General features: G+C 40.4%; 1 protein-coding gene and 1 non-coding gene across 22 annotated transcripts in view; both read left to right on the top strand.

The window, feature by feature from the left end:
• FARS2 (phenylalanyl-tRNA synthetase 2, mitochondrial) overlaps positions 1-15,846 on the top strand; it is a 538,971-nt gene that overhangs the window by 433,924 nt on the left and 89,201 nt on the right. The window contains exons 12-13 of one of the 21 annotated variants that reach the window (XM_042938010.1): positions 1,004-1,076; positions 2,103-2,478. The exons of 18 other annotated variants lie outside the window; for them this stretch is intronic. In XM_042938010.1, the coding sequence (XP_042793944.1) occupies positions 1,004-1,076; positions 2,103-2,155 (126 nt within the window). In that variant the 3' untranslated portion in view covers positions 2,156-2,478. Of the gene's footprint in view, positions 1-1,003; positions 1,405-2,102; positions 2,479-9,585; positions 9,895-15,846 lie in introns of those variants that run through there. 2 more of the 21 variants (XM_042938013.1, XM_042938008.1) reach the window with 2 other exon arrangements.
• LOC122220887 lies at positions 10,299-10,489 on the top strand. The gene has a single exon (XR_006203046.1). It is a non-coding gene; the product is annotated as a U2 spliceosomal RNA (small nuclear RNA).

Below are 15,846 nucleotides of genomic sequence, written 5' to 3'. Positions count from 1 at the left end.
TCCCCTCATAGTTCAAAGGCAGTTGGACAAAGAAGAGATTGGAAGGGTCCTGTTTTCACTGCTTCTTCATCACACAGAAGCTTCTCTTTATCAGTTTGATCCAGTCCTCTTCACCTAGTTTTCTCTATTCCTCCATACCCAATAATGCTGGCTTTTTGTTTACTTTATGTTGTTTTAAAGAGACAATTTCATGATGAAAATGGAATATACTCTTTCAGGCGCAGGACTAAGACCAGTAGGAGAAAATTATAAGAGGTTGACCTCAGCTCATACAAAGAGCTTTCTAACAATGGAGTATTTGTTAAGCAGAATCTGGGTGGTCACATAAGACTATTGTCCTGACAGAGCCTAAACTGAGGCTCAGCTGGCCAAGGTGCTGACTGGTGGCTTTCTTTGGGGACCCTCTAATATCCCTAAAGCCTGAAACCTCAGCTGGCTGATGGCAATGGAGGAGATGCAGCAGGTGGGTAGGAGGCCATGTTCCTTAGGCCCACTCTAGGGACAATGCTAGGGCTGGCGGTCTACTGTGTTTCTTGAGCCCATGGGGCACAGCTTTGAGAATGCGCAGAGAATGCTGACTAGACAGGCATAATGCAGGCCATAATGCAGCTTGTCTTCAAAACAGAAAGAATTTCTTGGAGATTTAGTACTCACACACTCCTGAGGGATTTGAGATGAGAATGTCAAGGAGACACAGAGGCATGAGTGTGTGTATATGAGGTGGTTTCTATCTGCTTGATAATAAGACTGTATGCTTTATGTTTCTATTGTATTCATTTTCCCCTCATATGAGGATGTCTGAGCCAGAAACACATAGCCCAGGGCAGGCATTTCAGTGACCTAGAATAGAGAAAAGTACATTATAAACAGTTTTTGGAAACATAAGGGGCTGAAATGCATTTAGCCATTTGGAAAGATAATGGAAATTGTGCTTCTTTCTTTTAACTATTTCCTTTGAAGTTTAACTACGTAGTATTGCCTTTTTAATTCTTTCACAAAACAGACCCTGGCAGAATTCAAGTGGGTAAACCAAAAGCTAGCCACAAGCCAGCTACAAGGTGACATCGCAGCAGAAGGTGAGAGCCTCCTGCTTTCTCTCTACGGCAGTTGCACTCTTCTGAATAGAACGAGTTGGTGATCTGGCAAGAGTATCATGAGGGAAAAGAGGTGGCTATAATTGTAGAGGCATTGACATTGAAGAGACCTAAAGAGGGGAGGTGCATCTAGCCCCACGGTAGGATCCCGAAGTAGGAAAGGAGGGTTCCTAGCCATAGAAGATCTAGGGTACTGTGCTTGAAAAGACTATGGTGTTTATTAAATCACTGAACTCTGTTAACCCCAAAATATTGAGTTCCTCCTATGTGTAATGCCCTGAAATAGGAGTGGTGAACTATACAAAGAAAAATCCAACTCCCTCAACTAACTTAGAATATTTATTTCTTACCTAAAAGAAACAGAAGTAAGGGGCACCATTTTTTTTTTTTTTTTTTTTTTTTTTTAGAGAGAGAGGGAGCAAAGCACATTAAAGCAAGCTCAGTAAACACTTGCTGATTAACAGCCACTGCAGGTCCCAGAATGTGCTTTGAGTTGGAAGAGGTGCCAATCTAGATGCTCCATGAGTGACTCTTGATAACAAGAGGGCAGCCAGCCTCATTGTGCAAGAACCGTATTGAGTCTTCTCCTGTTCAGTACCGGGAGCTCCAAGAGGCTTGCCAGTTGAAAGGAGAGACAAAAATTTAATCAATATTTAGTGCATGATGAAGATTTGCCATGTACCGTGCATATGCAGTGCTAGACACTAGAGATACAAAAATAGACAAAATGATCAAAATGTGATTAAGATCATGACCAACAAAACCAAAATCTGGGGAGAAAAAAGAAGTATCATTTGATATTAAAGATAGCCCCTTAAAAAAAAAATCAATACCAGTCATAGAGCCAGTGGCTGAATTCATAGAATTATAGAATGTCAGACCCAGATGAGCCCTTAGCTCTGTTCAAAGCTCTTAGTTTGCAAATGGAGAAATGGAGACAGAGCAAAGAGAGGTGAAAACATCAAGCACATTTAGTTAGTTTACATTTCTTTTTCTCTGAGTTTCCAGTAGGTAAACACACCTTGAGTGGGTTGATGAAGACAGATGCTCTCTCTTCTTAAACTGTGTTGGCTGCTGGTGACCACCTCTTAGAGCAAAAGAAGCACTTTCTGACATTGATGAGAAATTATGCCTGTGGTGTGTGTGCTTCCTGAGCTGCTGAGTTTTGTCTCCAACCCCCTGCTTTATTGTTTCCTGGCACACACTGCTTTCATGCCCGTCATCAGAGAGTTTCTCTCAGCTGTTCCTCAGCTCGACTCCTTCAGAAGTCTCTGTACGCTGACAATAAATAGTTGGTCTGAAAACAGATGAGAGGTTTTAAAATATGGCTTTTTCCCCCAAGGGATGATTTAGGGTTCAGTAGCTTCAGTTATGTTGAATTTTACTTATAAATGGGGGTGACTTGTATATAATGTGAGTTTTATTTGTCTTTTATACACAGCCACATTAGCAAATATTTATGTTTGCTCTTGTACTGCTGGACAGCGACAGCAAATATAAATGATATTGCACCAGTTTAAGTGTGGGACTGACTTGCCCAAATGTCTGTATGACAGTGAAATAGCCAGCCAATTGATCATTTTGGTCAGATCATCAGAGAAATCAGTGGGAAAAGAACCCCTAAAACCTAACTAAATGAATTGATTTTTAGGTGGTTTTTACAGCTTGATTCAGGCAAATATTTCAAAAAGAATATTATAAATATATATATTTATATAAATATAAAGAATATTATAATAAAGAATATTATTTAGAAACAGCTGAAGCAAAAAGGTGTGGCTTTGAAGACATATCCAAGCTGGAATCCTGGTTTTACCTTTTGGTTGCTGTATGCCTTGATCAAGTTACTTCTTTGGGTCTCCGTATGCTCACTTGTAAAAATGAGGATAGTAATACTTACTGGGTAGTGTTTTCAAGAGAGTTGTGTTTAAATAATAAATCTGGAGTACCTAGCGCATACCTGAAACAAACAAATGTTAATTCCCATCCTGCTGTGGGAATCATTTTATAACACCATGTCCACATTGTTATTCGGGCCTTCACGGAGAGAAGCTTGAGCAGCTTGTACTCGGCGTTCATCATCAGGTCCTGTAAGAAACAGCCATATGCAATGTGTTACCGAATGTCCAACAGGAAGATTGCTGAGGATCTTATCCATTATTATCCTTCAGCACCCCCTCTATAAAACCTTCTGTGAGAAATGTCTTAAGAGTTAACTGCCAAGAAAAACCTGGCTTGCCTTAAGGTGCAGGTAAATTTAATCTTAAGAATTATGTTACTCACCACTTTCCCTTTCACTCTGGTGGGGAAGAGGCTCAGGGCTGGGGGTGAAGGTCATCCGGCTCCACGCAGAAGCCTTCAGAGCTTGCTGTTTGCATTGCCCTCTTTCCTGATCTCTGCAGGCCTACTCTTCCTGAAATTTCCCCTCCCCACACTGTTCTGTCAGGAGAGAGGTGCCACTAGATGGATTTCAGCCACAAGTCTGGACTTGCTGAAACCTGCCCTATGAGCCTCTCCTGCCCCCTGTGGGCTCTTGAGAGAATCAGCTGAGAAGGCAGCCTAACAGAGGGGATGCTGGGCTAGCACCTTGTCAGCTTCAACAACACCCAGCACCCCAGTCCAGAGCTGGTGAAGGACAAGAGGGTCTGAGTTGGCCAAAGCACCCTTGTACCTCATTCTCAACCCACACCTGCAGGTCTCTCTTTGTATTTGCTCATATGGCTCATGGCCTCTGGAGGGGAACAGGGAGGGAGTGGGCTGAAATGAGTCTGGCTTGAAAAGGCGTCAGTGGAATACTACGTGGCAATGAGAAAGAATGAAATATGGCCTTTTGTAGCAACGTGGATGGAACTGGAGAGTGTGATGCTAAGTGAAATAAGCCATACAGAGAAAGACAGATACCATATGGTTTCACTCTTATGTGGATCCTGAGAAACTTAACAGAAACCCATGGGGGAGGGGAAGGAAAAAAAAAAAAAAAAGAGGTTAGAGTGGGAGAGAGCCAAAGCATAAGAGACTGTTAAAAACTGAGAACAAACTGAGGGTTGATGGGGGGTGGGAGGGAGGGGAGGGTGGGTGATGGGTATTGAGGAGGGCACCTTTTGGGATGAGCACTGGGTGTTGTATGGAAACCAATTTGACAATAAATTTCATATATTAAAAAAAAAAAAAGAAAAGAAAAGGCGTCAGTAACATACCACCCCTCATATTTATTCTTCATTTTCATTCATATCTAAACGTTTTTTATCATATATTTTCTCTTGTAAGCCTCTTTAAGGCAAGAAGTGAAAACATGAAGCTTCACAGATCACATATACCAATTAAATGTAGCATGTTAATGACATATGCACTTAAATATGGGTGATTCTGCCCTAAAGGCACATGTATACAAAGGGTATGCAGTGGCCAGGGCCAGCCCGAGGCAGTTTGGCTATTCGTCAAGTCATAGTTAGGTTCTCCTTCTTGAATCCCATAAATCAATACCAAACAAATTAACTTTCATTGAACAGGCAGTATACCTCACTAATCATTGCAGATATCACACTGCAGGAAGTCATCTGTTTACAGGGCTGTGTCTCCTACTCAGCTCTTAGCTTCTAGAAAGCAGAGACCAAGTCTTATTGTTCTTTACATTTATAGTACTCAGCCCACAACTGATGCATAATAAATGCACAAGGGTTGAGTGAATAAGTGAGAATTTTTCAAATGGGGAGATTATTCAGAACAAATGAAGTATAGAATATCAGAATATTTTATGAGGAATGGCAGTTTAAGTTGTTATTACTTGTAGGTACTTTGAGAAACACAGACTGTTCCCCTAACCAAATGCTACTGAGTAAGATCCTGCTTTAATGGATAGATAAACATGATTTCTCATTAGCATGCATAGCACTGAAGCCCAATTTTATGTTGTTGTTGTTGTTTTTAAATAAATACACTTTATAAGTGTTTCCATGTATCTTTTCTCTCAAAAAGCTTATCATCTGACCTACAGTGTTCAATTTCTTAGCCGGCCCTGTTCTACTGACAATATAAAAGTTTCAACTGGGACTCTCCAAAATTATTACTAATTGTTAATGAAGATGAAGTTAGGTGGTTCTACCGGATTTATATTTGCCTGAAACATTTTTATTTTTGGTGTCCCTATTGCGTCCATCCGAGACTACACATTCAGCAGCCTACAGTCTATGCCTGACTATACAAAAGACTCGAATGTTCACACACTATAATAAATAGTGAGTGTCAGTGAACTTGTTATGGTAAATGCTTAGGTAATTACTTTCTGCCTTAGTTAGGGGACGTATGGTGGCATAAGCTAAAATTATTCCATCTCGAGACAAACCCTGAGGTGGCTGTTAGAGTTAAATATAATTCATTTGCAGCATGTTTATTATAGTTAAATTTAACTAATTTAGGGCCTGCTGCTGGCCAACAGCTGAGGAGGAGGAAGTTTCAGCGTCCATGAGTTCCTCAGAAAGAAAAAATGAGGCTCCACGACTGAGCTTTCAGAACATGACGTAGGAGCTACTCCCACTCTGTCTCCGCTCTTCCTGTCCCCAGAGTTGGACGGCTTTGTTGCTCAAAGTGGTTGGTTAATGAGCTGTTCAGGCATTGAATTGTGTGGTGTGGCAACAGGAAATCTCAGCATTAAACTGGGGTTCTGTGCAGTTCTCTGTTTCTATTCAGAACTTCCTGAAGTTCCAGAAAGAACCCTTATATCCAGCATCATTGTGATAACAGATTTCTCTGTAGATTATTAGCCCCCTCCTTTCATTAACCACTTCCTCTCAGAGTCATAGGGCCAGTTTGGTTATTATTTCTCCCTAGGCCTTCCAACCTAAAAAAGTGTTTACTCTGGAAAAAAATAGAAAAGAAGGACTTCCTCAAAGAACCAAAAACATGTCTACAGAGGGTCATTTACCTTTTAAAAATGTTTCCATCAAAGGAACACTTTTTAGAGTAGAATTTGTGTCACGAGAGATCTCCAAAGCTAGATGGCTTACTCTACCAACGGTGGTGAGGGGACATGCACAGGAGAAACCACACGAGTGTGGAGAGGTGAACACCTATGAGCCTTCCACTTTTGTCCAAGAATTAAAGTTAAGACTCGCTGTAGGTGGGCTGTTCCCCTGAAGATAGGGACGGTGCCAGGAGAGGAAACAAAATTCCAATCATCGTGAGGAATGAGGATTTGAGGAAAACACTGTCCTAGTTTTCAACAAAAATATCATGTATCTACTTTGGAAACATGTGTGCTGTTCTGATCACTCAAGAGAAGGTGGCATTTGGAGAAACTCCAGAGAAGGATGAGTGGATGAACACAGGAGTCAGTAGGTGGCTATGTGAGAGTTAGGAAACAGCAGAGCCCCTTCAGTGGGAAGATAAGAGCACAAAGACAGCATCGAAGTATGTGGAGTCTCAGGCAGGTTCACTGGGGTCAGGACAGTCTCCTTCACCAGATCCAAAGTACAAAGCCAGCAGGGCAGACCACACTCACCCACACCCGCAGTCCCCAAGACTCCCCCCAGCACACCTGGCCCAGCCTCACTAACCGGTCACTCCAAATGTCACTATTAAGCGTACCAAGGCCAGGCTTTCTGATTCTCAGGCTGGCGTTCTTTCCACTGTGCACCACAGTTGCTTTCCTTGGACCCAGACTCTTCTGAAAACTTCCCTCTTCCATTTTGATCAGATCAATTTTGGTCATGAGAATGATTTGTGACTTCAATGGGCAAACTATGATATAAAAAGTAAACTGTGTAAGTTACATAATTTGGGGGGCAGTTAACTTTTCCTGAAGATTTAGTTTAGGCTATTAAAATTCAGGAAAACATAACATAGCTTCTCTGTACCTCCCCTACCCCCCCCTCCTTAAAAATAGCATCTGAAGTCTCAATGTAGCTGAGTCACTACTTGGTGTGATCCAGGGCTAGGTTGCAACTGGACCTGTCAGAATGAGGCCACAGTGATTCATGACAGAAACGAAGTTTGGTTGCCACTGACGACATGTGTTCCTTTCTGTTTTTGGAATTTGGCAACACCGTGTTTTGCCTTTGGAGTAGAAACACCTTTGCATGGTGATAGTAATGGGATGACACAAGCCACTGCCATGAATGCACCCTCTGTGCCCTCCCGCTGTGACATACAGAATCCCTAGCCAGTTAGGGCAAAACATGGGTAATTAGCATAACTAAAGACCTATGGAGACTATAACTGGGCAGGAAGTTTATCACATCTACCACTGCAGCTCAATACTAAGTCTACCAGCCAAGTGTTCCAGCACCTTCTTTGTGCCCCAAACTGTGCTTCCCATTGAGAAGAGACAACATAGACTGAATAGATGTGTCCCTACCCTAAAGGAACTTGAGGAAACATAAACCAGTGACAGCAGCAGCTTGTACTTCCCATGTTGATTCTAACAATATATGTGTCTGCTTCAAACCAGCTTTGTACATTGAGGGCGAAAGCCTCATCTTGTGCTCATGCATGGTGCCTGGCATGAGGTCAGTCATGCTTCAGGAACTGAAGTGCACGGGTACTACCTATAGTACCTGCTTGCCTCCCTCTGTGCTCAGGACTCAGCACACCATTCCTCCATGCCCATCTCAGGACACAGATTTGGGCCCGTCCACCCTGGTGTAATGTCCAGAGGAGGGAGAGGAGAGACATGTCAGTAAGGACACAGTCACAATGGCTTTATTTAAAAAAAATTTTTTTAACATTTATTCATTTTTTGAGAGTGGGAGAGACAGAGCATCAGCAGGGAAGGGGCAGAGAGAGAGGAAGACACAGAATTAGAAGCAGGCTCCAGGCTCCAAGCTGTCAGCACAGAACCCAACGTGGGGCTCGAACTCACGGAGCGCGAGATCATGACCTGAGCTGAAGTCGGACGCTTAACTGACTGAGCCACCCAGGTGCCTCAACAATGGCTTTATTCTAAAAGTGGGACTTGGACAGTAAAGAATTCTGTGCTCTCCAACACTGGTGTAGAATTTAGCCAAATTTATGCTAACTGGACTTGTGCCAGCTCTTTTGAAGTGAGGGGCAGATATAATAATCGTGGGTGCTTTCCAAGAAATCAAGCTACTGCTTCGCTGCAGTGCTGACAATGCTGGTTTCAGACAATGTCAAATTTATGGAGAGTGTAGAGCAAAGCTTCCGAAATGGGGTGCCTTAGGACACAGATGTACACACACACAGGTGTGCCAACATCGTCATCTCCAGAGCTCTTTGGACACCTAGATATGCCTGCAGGATGGCATGGATTTATAGATGAATATAAATACAGACATAATGTGTATAATGTGTGTATACATTGCAGAAGACTAGAAGACTATACAAGATGTCAACTGCTTATGTCTGGATGGTAGGATTATAGTATCCTTTAATTTTGCTTACATATTTATTTATCTTCATTTTTATATAATTTATATGAATTAACCATATAACTTTTTAAGTCAACCAAATGCTAACCAAAATGTTGAAGACTTGCCAAGTTTTTTGGCCCAGCCAAAGATTCATGTATATATTATATTCCAGCACTGACTTAGAAACTGTTTGTCCTCTTTTTTTTTTTTTTTTTTTTTGTCATTTTAAAAATGACTATTTTCAGTTGGTGCATACTCTTCAAAAAAAATAATAAAAGAAAGAAATGGGAAAGCCGGTGTCACAAATCAGAGAAATGTTGCATGTTGACAGATTCACACCACTTATTTTCTTTGTATCTACTGGCCCAAACTGGTAACAGCCCAAACTTTCTCCATTTGTAAATATTCTCCTAAAGGCCACTTCCTTTTGTGTTTGATATCTGGATTAAGAGAAGACCCTGATGGTCAGATGTTAGTTCCAATTGGCCCAACTACAGGGGACACTGATGCTTGGCCCCTGGAGGATGTTCAAATACCCTGAAGCAATAGGCTGGGAAATCTTGTTTCTATCCTCATCCTCCACTTATCGAGCAACTATAGACAAGGGGTACTGATTTGACTGTTATATTTTATGGCACGTGAAATTTATGAAATGTTTACAGTCATTCATACTTGTTTTGTTCAACAGTTCTGTGAATGCCCAATTTCTTTTTGCCTGGGCTCAGATTCTTAAGCAGGGGTTAGAAGCACGATATTTGCCTTTTTCTCACATTGGAATGCTTGTAACCTAAATAAGATCAATGTCGTTGTTCTTCTGGGAGAAGCACTATTTTAGCCCGTTTTCAACGTTATAAAGTATAAAATACTTCCATATTTGGAACTCTGACATTTTGTACTCAGGGAGATTTTTTAAAGATTGTCTGGTCCTGTTCCTTCATTATACAAATGAAAAAGTTAAGACCAACACAGTCAGAGGGAAATGTCCAAAGTCCCAAGAAGTGGGTAGTGGCAGGGCTAAGGCCAGAGCTTAGTTTTCTTTTTACTACTTCTATTCTGTACTTTTTACCTAATATTTCCCAATTATTATGGGTAACTAAAATATTTTCTAATCTGCATTTTTTTAGGGAGAAACGAAATAAAAAGCACAGTATCTGGCACAACATGGTCAATAAATATTTGGTGAAGAAGGTATGGATAAGCTTGCATATATTCACCTATTGAGTCAGTAAAAACTATAGCACGTTTGCAGACACAAACACATAGATTGGTAGGTGGGTAGGTAGGTAGATGGGTGGATGAATAGATGACATGTAGTGGGTAATAAGTAACTGGTAATGGCACGTGTGTTCTCAGCACAAGGATTTAGTCACCATGTGTCCCCAGTCTACATGGCTCTCTTCAAAGGAAGAGGTTCTGGAGAGGAATGACATGAGATTCTAGGAAACAGAGAAAATATACTCCTTTTCATTGAAAACCTAGTAGAATTGCTGAAGTCATAAAGCCATATGCAACCTGTGTGCATGTGTCTTGTTATCTGTATAATATTGTCTACAGTAACTGTTTAGTCACAAAATATGTCACCTGCCATTCCACTTGTACCACGTATAATGTTGAAGAGACCTATTAAATTAGGGTAAGTCATAGGGGAAGTGTAGTAAGAACATCACCCTGTAATTAAACAGTATATCTTGATTTTGGAGTTGTGCTTCCAAGTTTCGTTTATTTTACAAGAGTAACTTAGAAACGTTAGAAAGAGTAACTTAGAAAATTAGAAAACATTACAAGAAGAGCTAATCTTCACCAAAACAGAGTGAACAGTTTAGAGATAAAGAACACAATCACTTCTCGGCCTTTTGACTAAGATCAAGTGTAGTATCTGTTCTTATAAGTTTACAGATAAAGAACACAAACCAGGACAAATACATAAATACCCTACAGAAGAACATTGTTTTCCTCATGTTTTCCATTGGTTAACATATCCGGCAGGAAGTTAAATTTCATTTTCTTTTCTGTGTCACAGAACATGTTTTCTTAATCACCTTCTCCACATATTGAACAACATCTTGATGATAATTGTGGCATATGCTACATTGAAACTATGGCAAAAATCATCCTTTTTCTCCCACCTAAGGGAAATTTCACTTTTTTTATTGAATGAAGAAGGCATTTAAAGTATAAATTAAAATAAAGTCTATTCAATTTGGTTAGGCTCATATAAAACTAATAAAAGCAGTCCAAACAACCTGACTGAAGTTTGCTACAGAAAAGTTTAATTAACACACTCCATTTAAGTATGTAGGAAGATTTTCTAAATGATACGTAAAGATGCTAGCCTCACTAATCAAGGAAAGTCACTTGAATGGAACATTAGTTGAATGAGGGGTGTCTATACTCGTCTATTATTGATGAGTTCTTTATTTGATTCGGCTTTTTCTCTCCTTCATTCTCCCATTAGGCCCTCATTAATTCAACTGGACTTTGTATTTGTTAAATACAAATGTAATATCATACACATTAGGCCAGCTATATATCCAGAAATACGCATTTATATAATCTTCCATTTTTAAATCATGAGACTAACAGTATATTTTATTGCACATGAATCTGGTGTCCTAGTTTAGGATCTGCTTAAATTCTCAATAACATCCTCATAAAAGGATTCAGGGAGCACAGCTAGCCATAAGGACATATATGGTGTCACATTAAGGTAGGATGTATGCCATGTGCCTTGTGATAATACATTAAATGATTCAAATAGGATTTTATACAAAGATCAAAGCAGTTTAGAAAATTGTAGATGGAGCCATATTTCTGCATGCAAAAGTCTCATTTTGTTTATATCTATTAAACTCTCCCAAACTTAATAGGACTTAGTCTGTGCTTTTATACTATATTAGTGAGAAAAAGTCCTTATGGTCAACTTTCTGTGAATGTATGCTTCATCTTGCCTTGGTGGTAATGACTGCAAGATTCCCTCTCTCACCCTTGTATTGTCCCATGATATTTGCTGCTTCCTGAAGTCAATATAGACAGACTCGAGCCAACTTAAATGTTGTCTCAATATTTGCCTAGTACAAAGAAAATTCCATTTGAGAAATCCACAGAGCATAGTCATTCCTGGAACAACTAAGAGGTGGTTATTACTGTTGGAAAGAATTACTTTGCCCTGCTTTACTTTAACAGTGACCAAAATAGATCTTTAAAAATCTATCTCAAATTCAGAGGCATATGTATATTTAAAGTGCCCACACGTCGAGATTGTTGCTCATTAGTTTCATGAGCGGATATTCTTTTAGTTAAAAAAACATTTGAAATGCATAACTGAAGATGATTAATTTCATATAATTTATATTTGTGAATCAAAAGATACTCTTATCAAACCATGTATCTTTTTTTTTTTTTTTTTATGAACATGGTGCAAACGCTGATAATCAAAGTCACCATAACTAAAAAGGACTGGTCCGTAAGACAGTCGTAAAGTAGCTAACATTTGTGTTCAGCTTTCTTACATTTCCTTCTTCTAACTCTCTTTCAACAAGTTCTTTCTTCCCACCTTTGCCCCTTTACACCATAGTATCTGTTAAGAACTTGGCAATGGGCCAACATAATAAAATTCCATTAGCCAGACTTCTCTAACAACAAAGTAGTTAGGTGATATATTCCAAAGACTTTCTAACAATTAGAGCCACAGCAAAAAGACACAGGCAGGTGCCTTTGATAATCAGTCCATGTGTGTGTGAGGAAGTCCTGCAGGTGCTAGATGAATCCCTGTTAGGAATATTGGCCTGGCAACACTGCTTTGGGAAATTAACCTGGCTTCAGTGAGTAGGACAGAGAAGAGTAGGCACCCACCCCTGGAAGAGGGACAAGCAAGGGACTGTCGCCAAAGCCCAGGGTCATTGTTCCTTCTCCCGTGTGCTTGTGTATGATTGTGTATTCTTTTTTTTTAATGTTTATTTATTTATTTGTTTTGAGAGAGAGATAGAGAGCAAGTTGGGGAGGGACAGAGAGCAGGAGACAGAGAATCCCAAGCAGGCTCTGCACTGTCAGCACAGAGCCCAGTGTCGGGCTTGAACTCACAAACTGCAAGATCATGACCAGAGCCAAAAGCAAGAGTTGGACGCTTAACCGACTGAGCCATCAGGTGCCCTGAGTGTGTATATACATTTCTAACACTTCTGGTTTTGCTTTGCACTTGTTTGAAATGTCTACGTGTCTGTTTCATCCACTTGGTGGTGAAATTCCTGAAGGCAGGAATTCTATCTTGTGCCCAACACAAAAGAGGCACTTAGAAAATGGGTGTAGAATGAATGAGTGAATGAATCAGTCTGTCAAGCAAACAGTTCATTCAAGGGACACCAATGAGAATATGGGTTCAACTGATAATAATGAAAATTGCAAACAATGGATGGATGTGAAATACATAGAGGTAGAAATAAGAAAAATAAGTGGTCGATGCCTCTAGGGCTTGGGCTGAACAAAAGGGAGAACAAGAGTGGCAATGGGTTAAATGGGGAACTCTACAAGAGAAATTTCATGAGGGAAGTTGACAATATCCTTTCAGACAAGTTGAATAAAAATTGACAAACTGGGTATCAAAAATCTTTTCCTCAAAGAAACAGTCCCTAAGTGTGCCTCTGACACCTGTCTTACATACCCAACCCAATTTCTTGGAGATCTAAGATAGATTACTTACCAACAGAAAGAAACTATTTTGTAGATATGGTAGATGTATATGGTTTAAAGAATACTTCCATCAATTCTTTAAAAAAAATTTTAATGTTTATTTTTGAGAGAGAGAGATACAGAGCATGAGCTGGGAAGGTGCAGAAAGAGAGAGGGAGACACAGAATCCAAAGTAGGCTCCAGGCTCTGAGTTGTCAGCACAGAGCCCAAGGCAGGGCTCAAGCCCACATACCACAAGATCATGACCTGAGCCAAAGTCAGACAATCAACTGAGCCACCCAGGTGCCCCAAGAACACTTCCATCAATTCTTGAAGGTCACCATCCTTTGTAGACTTGGGGGCAGGTAAGGGATCTAGAAAAGCTGAGACTGATGCCTTGAGAAGGTTCTCACAACCCGATAGAAGCCCATCCTATAGTAAGGTAACTGCTGGCAGGGGTCAGCCACCTAGGACTTATGTCCTTTAAAGGTACTAAATCCACATCAGAGAAGACACTTATACTTACAATCTATGCTATAGATTGTGTGCCCTGAGCCACCACTGGAGATAGCCTCTTAATATCTAAATAAATAATGTTCGAGGGAGGAGATTCACCTCATTTCATACCCAGCCATCCTTTAGTAGCTCGAGGGCTTCTTGGGCACTGTTTCTGCTGTCTGATAGCCTTTGGAGCCCCAAACATGTCTCATTCCTACATCCTCTAGAAATGCCAAAGAAGGGTCTACCTTAGCTAGGTGATATGTAAGCTAGGAGGAATGTATCCTGATATGTGCACATTAAAGTCTGTGAGTTACAAAGAGGATATTTTAAATAATTCATTTTCAGTTTTCAGCCCCTCATTCCTCAAAGTTTTAGAGTGAGCCCTCTAAATTTCCCAAGGACTCCCCTGAAAGTTCTAGCAGAGGACAGGATGCAAAGTTATCTGCTGTGTGTTTTCTTGAATTTTGTCCATTGTCTCTCTGATATCCTAATGAATTAGCCTGCAATCTTGTCTTGACCCAAAAGTGGTGCCCCTTGGATCAGAAGGAATGTCTAAAACACATTGATCTGTGGTTGGAATAGTAAACTAAGCTCCAGGAACATCCTGCCAGAGGCCTGTCCTTAGGAAATTGTCTCAGATTTTCTTGCTGGTGAAGGATGATATGCTGCACCTGACCTTCTGTTGAAAGCCAGAAAACAAAGAGGAGAAAGCAAGCCTTTTACTTTCTAACATTTCCTTCAGGCTATACTTTCTTAGGGTTGATACCCTCTATATCTTTAGAGACCATATCTGCAAGACATTAAAACTAGGTCCTCAAAATGAGTGATCACCAGCCTCTGGTTATAACCAAATATGTCCTCAGGTCGCAAGCCTTCTCTTACCCTTTCCTTTAAAATCCAAACAAAAATATTCAGCTGTATGCAACCATCATGCCCTGTGGAGTTTCTGCAGATCTCATGGGGATAATCATGCCCTCCTCTAGCTCTTGTTTCTGGCTCTTTTCTCCAGCACCCCTACGGTCTTGGCAACACTCCACAGGTTGTTGGCTTCATGACATTGATCACTGCACCTCCTTTTAAGTCCTCAGGATACCCTAAGTGGTGCAGTGACTTATAAGAGATTGGAAATAATGGAGAGGAAACTAAAACTGAATTTCTGCATCACAGTTGTGACAGTCAATCAGTGATTTGTCACCACAGTGAATCACTTACTGGCCATCTCTTGTCTTGTTTCTGGAGTAACACCAGGAAGCAGCTGTCTCTTTAGAGGAAATTTATTATTTCCTGGCTTCTCCCTAGTGCCTGCTCTTTCCTAAATTCCCATCTCTTTGGCCTGACCCAAGGAAGCTTCCACAAATAGGTTTCTTTCATTACAACCCCTTATGTGGATATCCTTTTACTTAACTACTAGAGTGGTTTAGCTTCCTCTGTTTCATCTTCCCTGTTCTTGATGATGATGATAATAATAATAATAATAATAATATGAATAATAATAAGTTGATTAAAGTGTTTTCCCAAACTACAGGCTTCTTCTCCCTCTGTAGCAGAATTTTATCTTTAAACCCAATGTGGAAATAGCTGCATCTGGGTGTAAGTTAACAGCAATTGTATCTTTCTGCTACTTAATGAAATTTTGATTTCAACCAAGTCCAGTGGCTACCATTACAGTGTAGCTCAGATGCTGAGACTGAATGAGGTCATGAGAAACAGCTGCATGGTCAGCACACTTGCGTGCTCTTGGACATGGCGTAAATGTAGGCAAAGTTGTATTTCAGTCCACAACCTTGAGAAAAGGTGCCCTTCCAACAGGAAGACTCATAACCAGGCAAACAAGACTGTAATTCTAATGGTAAAAGTAGCCATGGGTTATGTAGTCATCCAAACCACTAGCAGGTCCAGTTATCCCCCACCATTGTTTATCCACAGTGTCACAGAGAGAAGGATTTAGGGTAGATATCTCTATCAACAATAGAGGTAAGACCTAATGAAAGTGGTAAATGAGAATTATGGTAAACCAGAGTTAAAAACCAAAGCAGTACTTCCTGTATTTCTCACATAGCTACTCTCTGGTTCATTTCCCTGTCCCGTCTTTCTGCCATCACCACCACAGACAGCTGGTGTGGAAGATGATTGATTGTTGTCTTTTTATTATACTTCTTCTAGAAAATTCAGCAGGTACTCATAGATCCACCTGAAACTAATGTAACATTGTATTAACT

The sequence above is a fragment of the Panthera leo genome, chromosome B2, assembly GCF_018350215.1.
Source record: "Panthera leo isolate Ple1 chromosome B2, P.leo_Ple1_pat1.1, whole genome shotgun sequence".
In the NCBI taxonomy this organism is placed as follows: domain Eukaryota; kingdom Metazoa; phylum Chordata; class Mammalia; order Carnivora; family Felidae; genus Panthera; species Panthera leo.
Note: the sequence above shows the minus strand (reverse complement) of the source record. Positions and strands in the feature narration are given on the sequence as shown.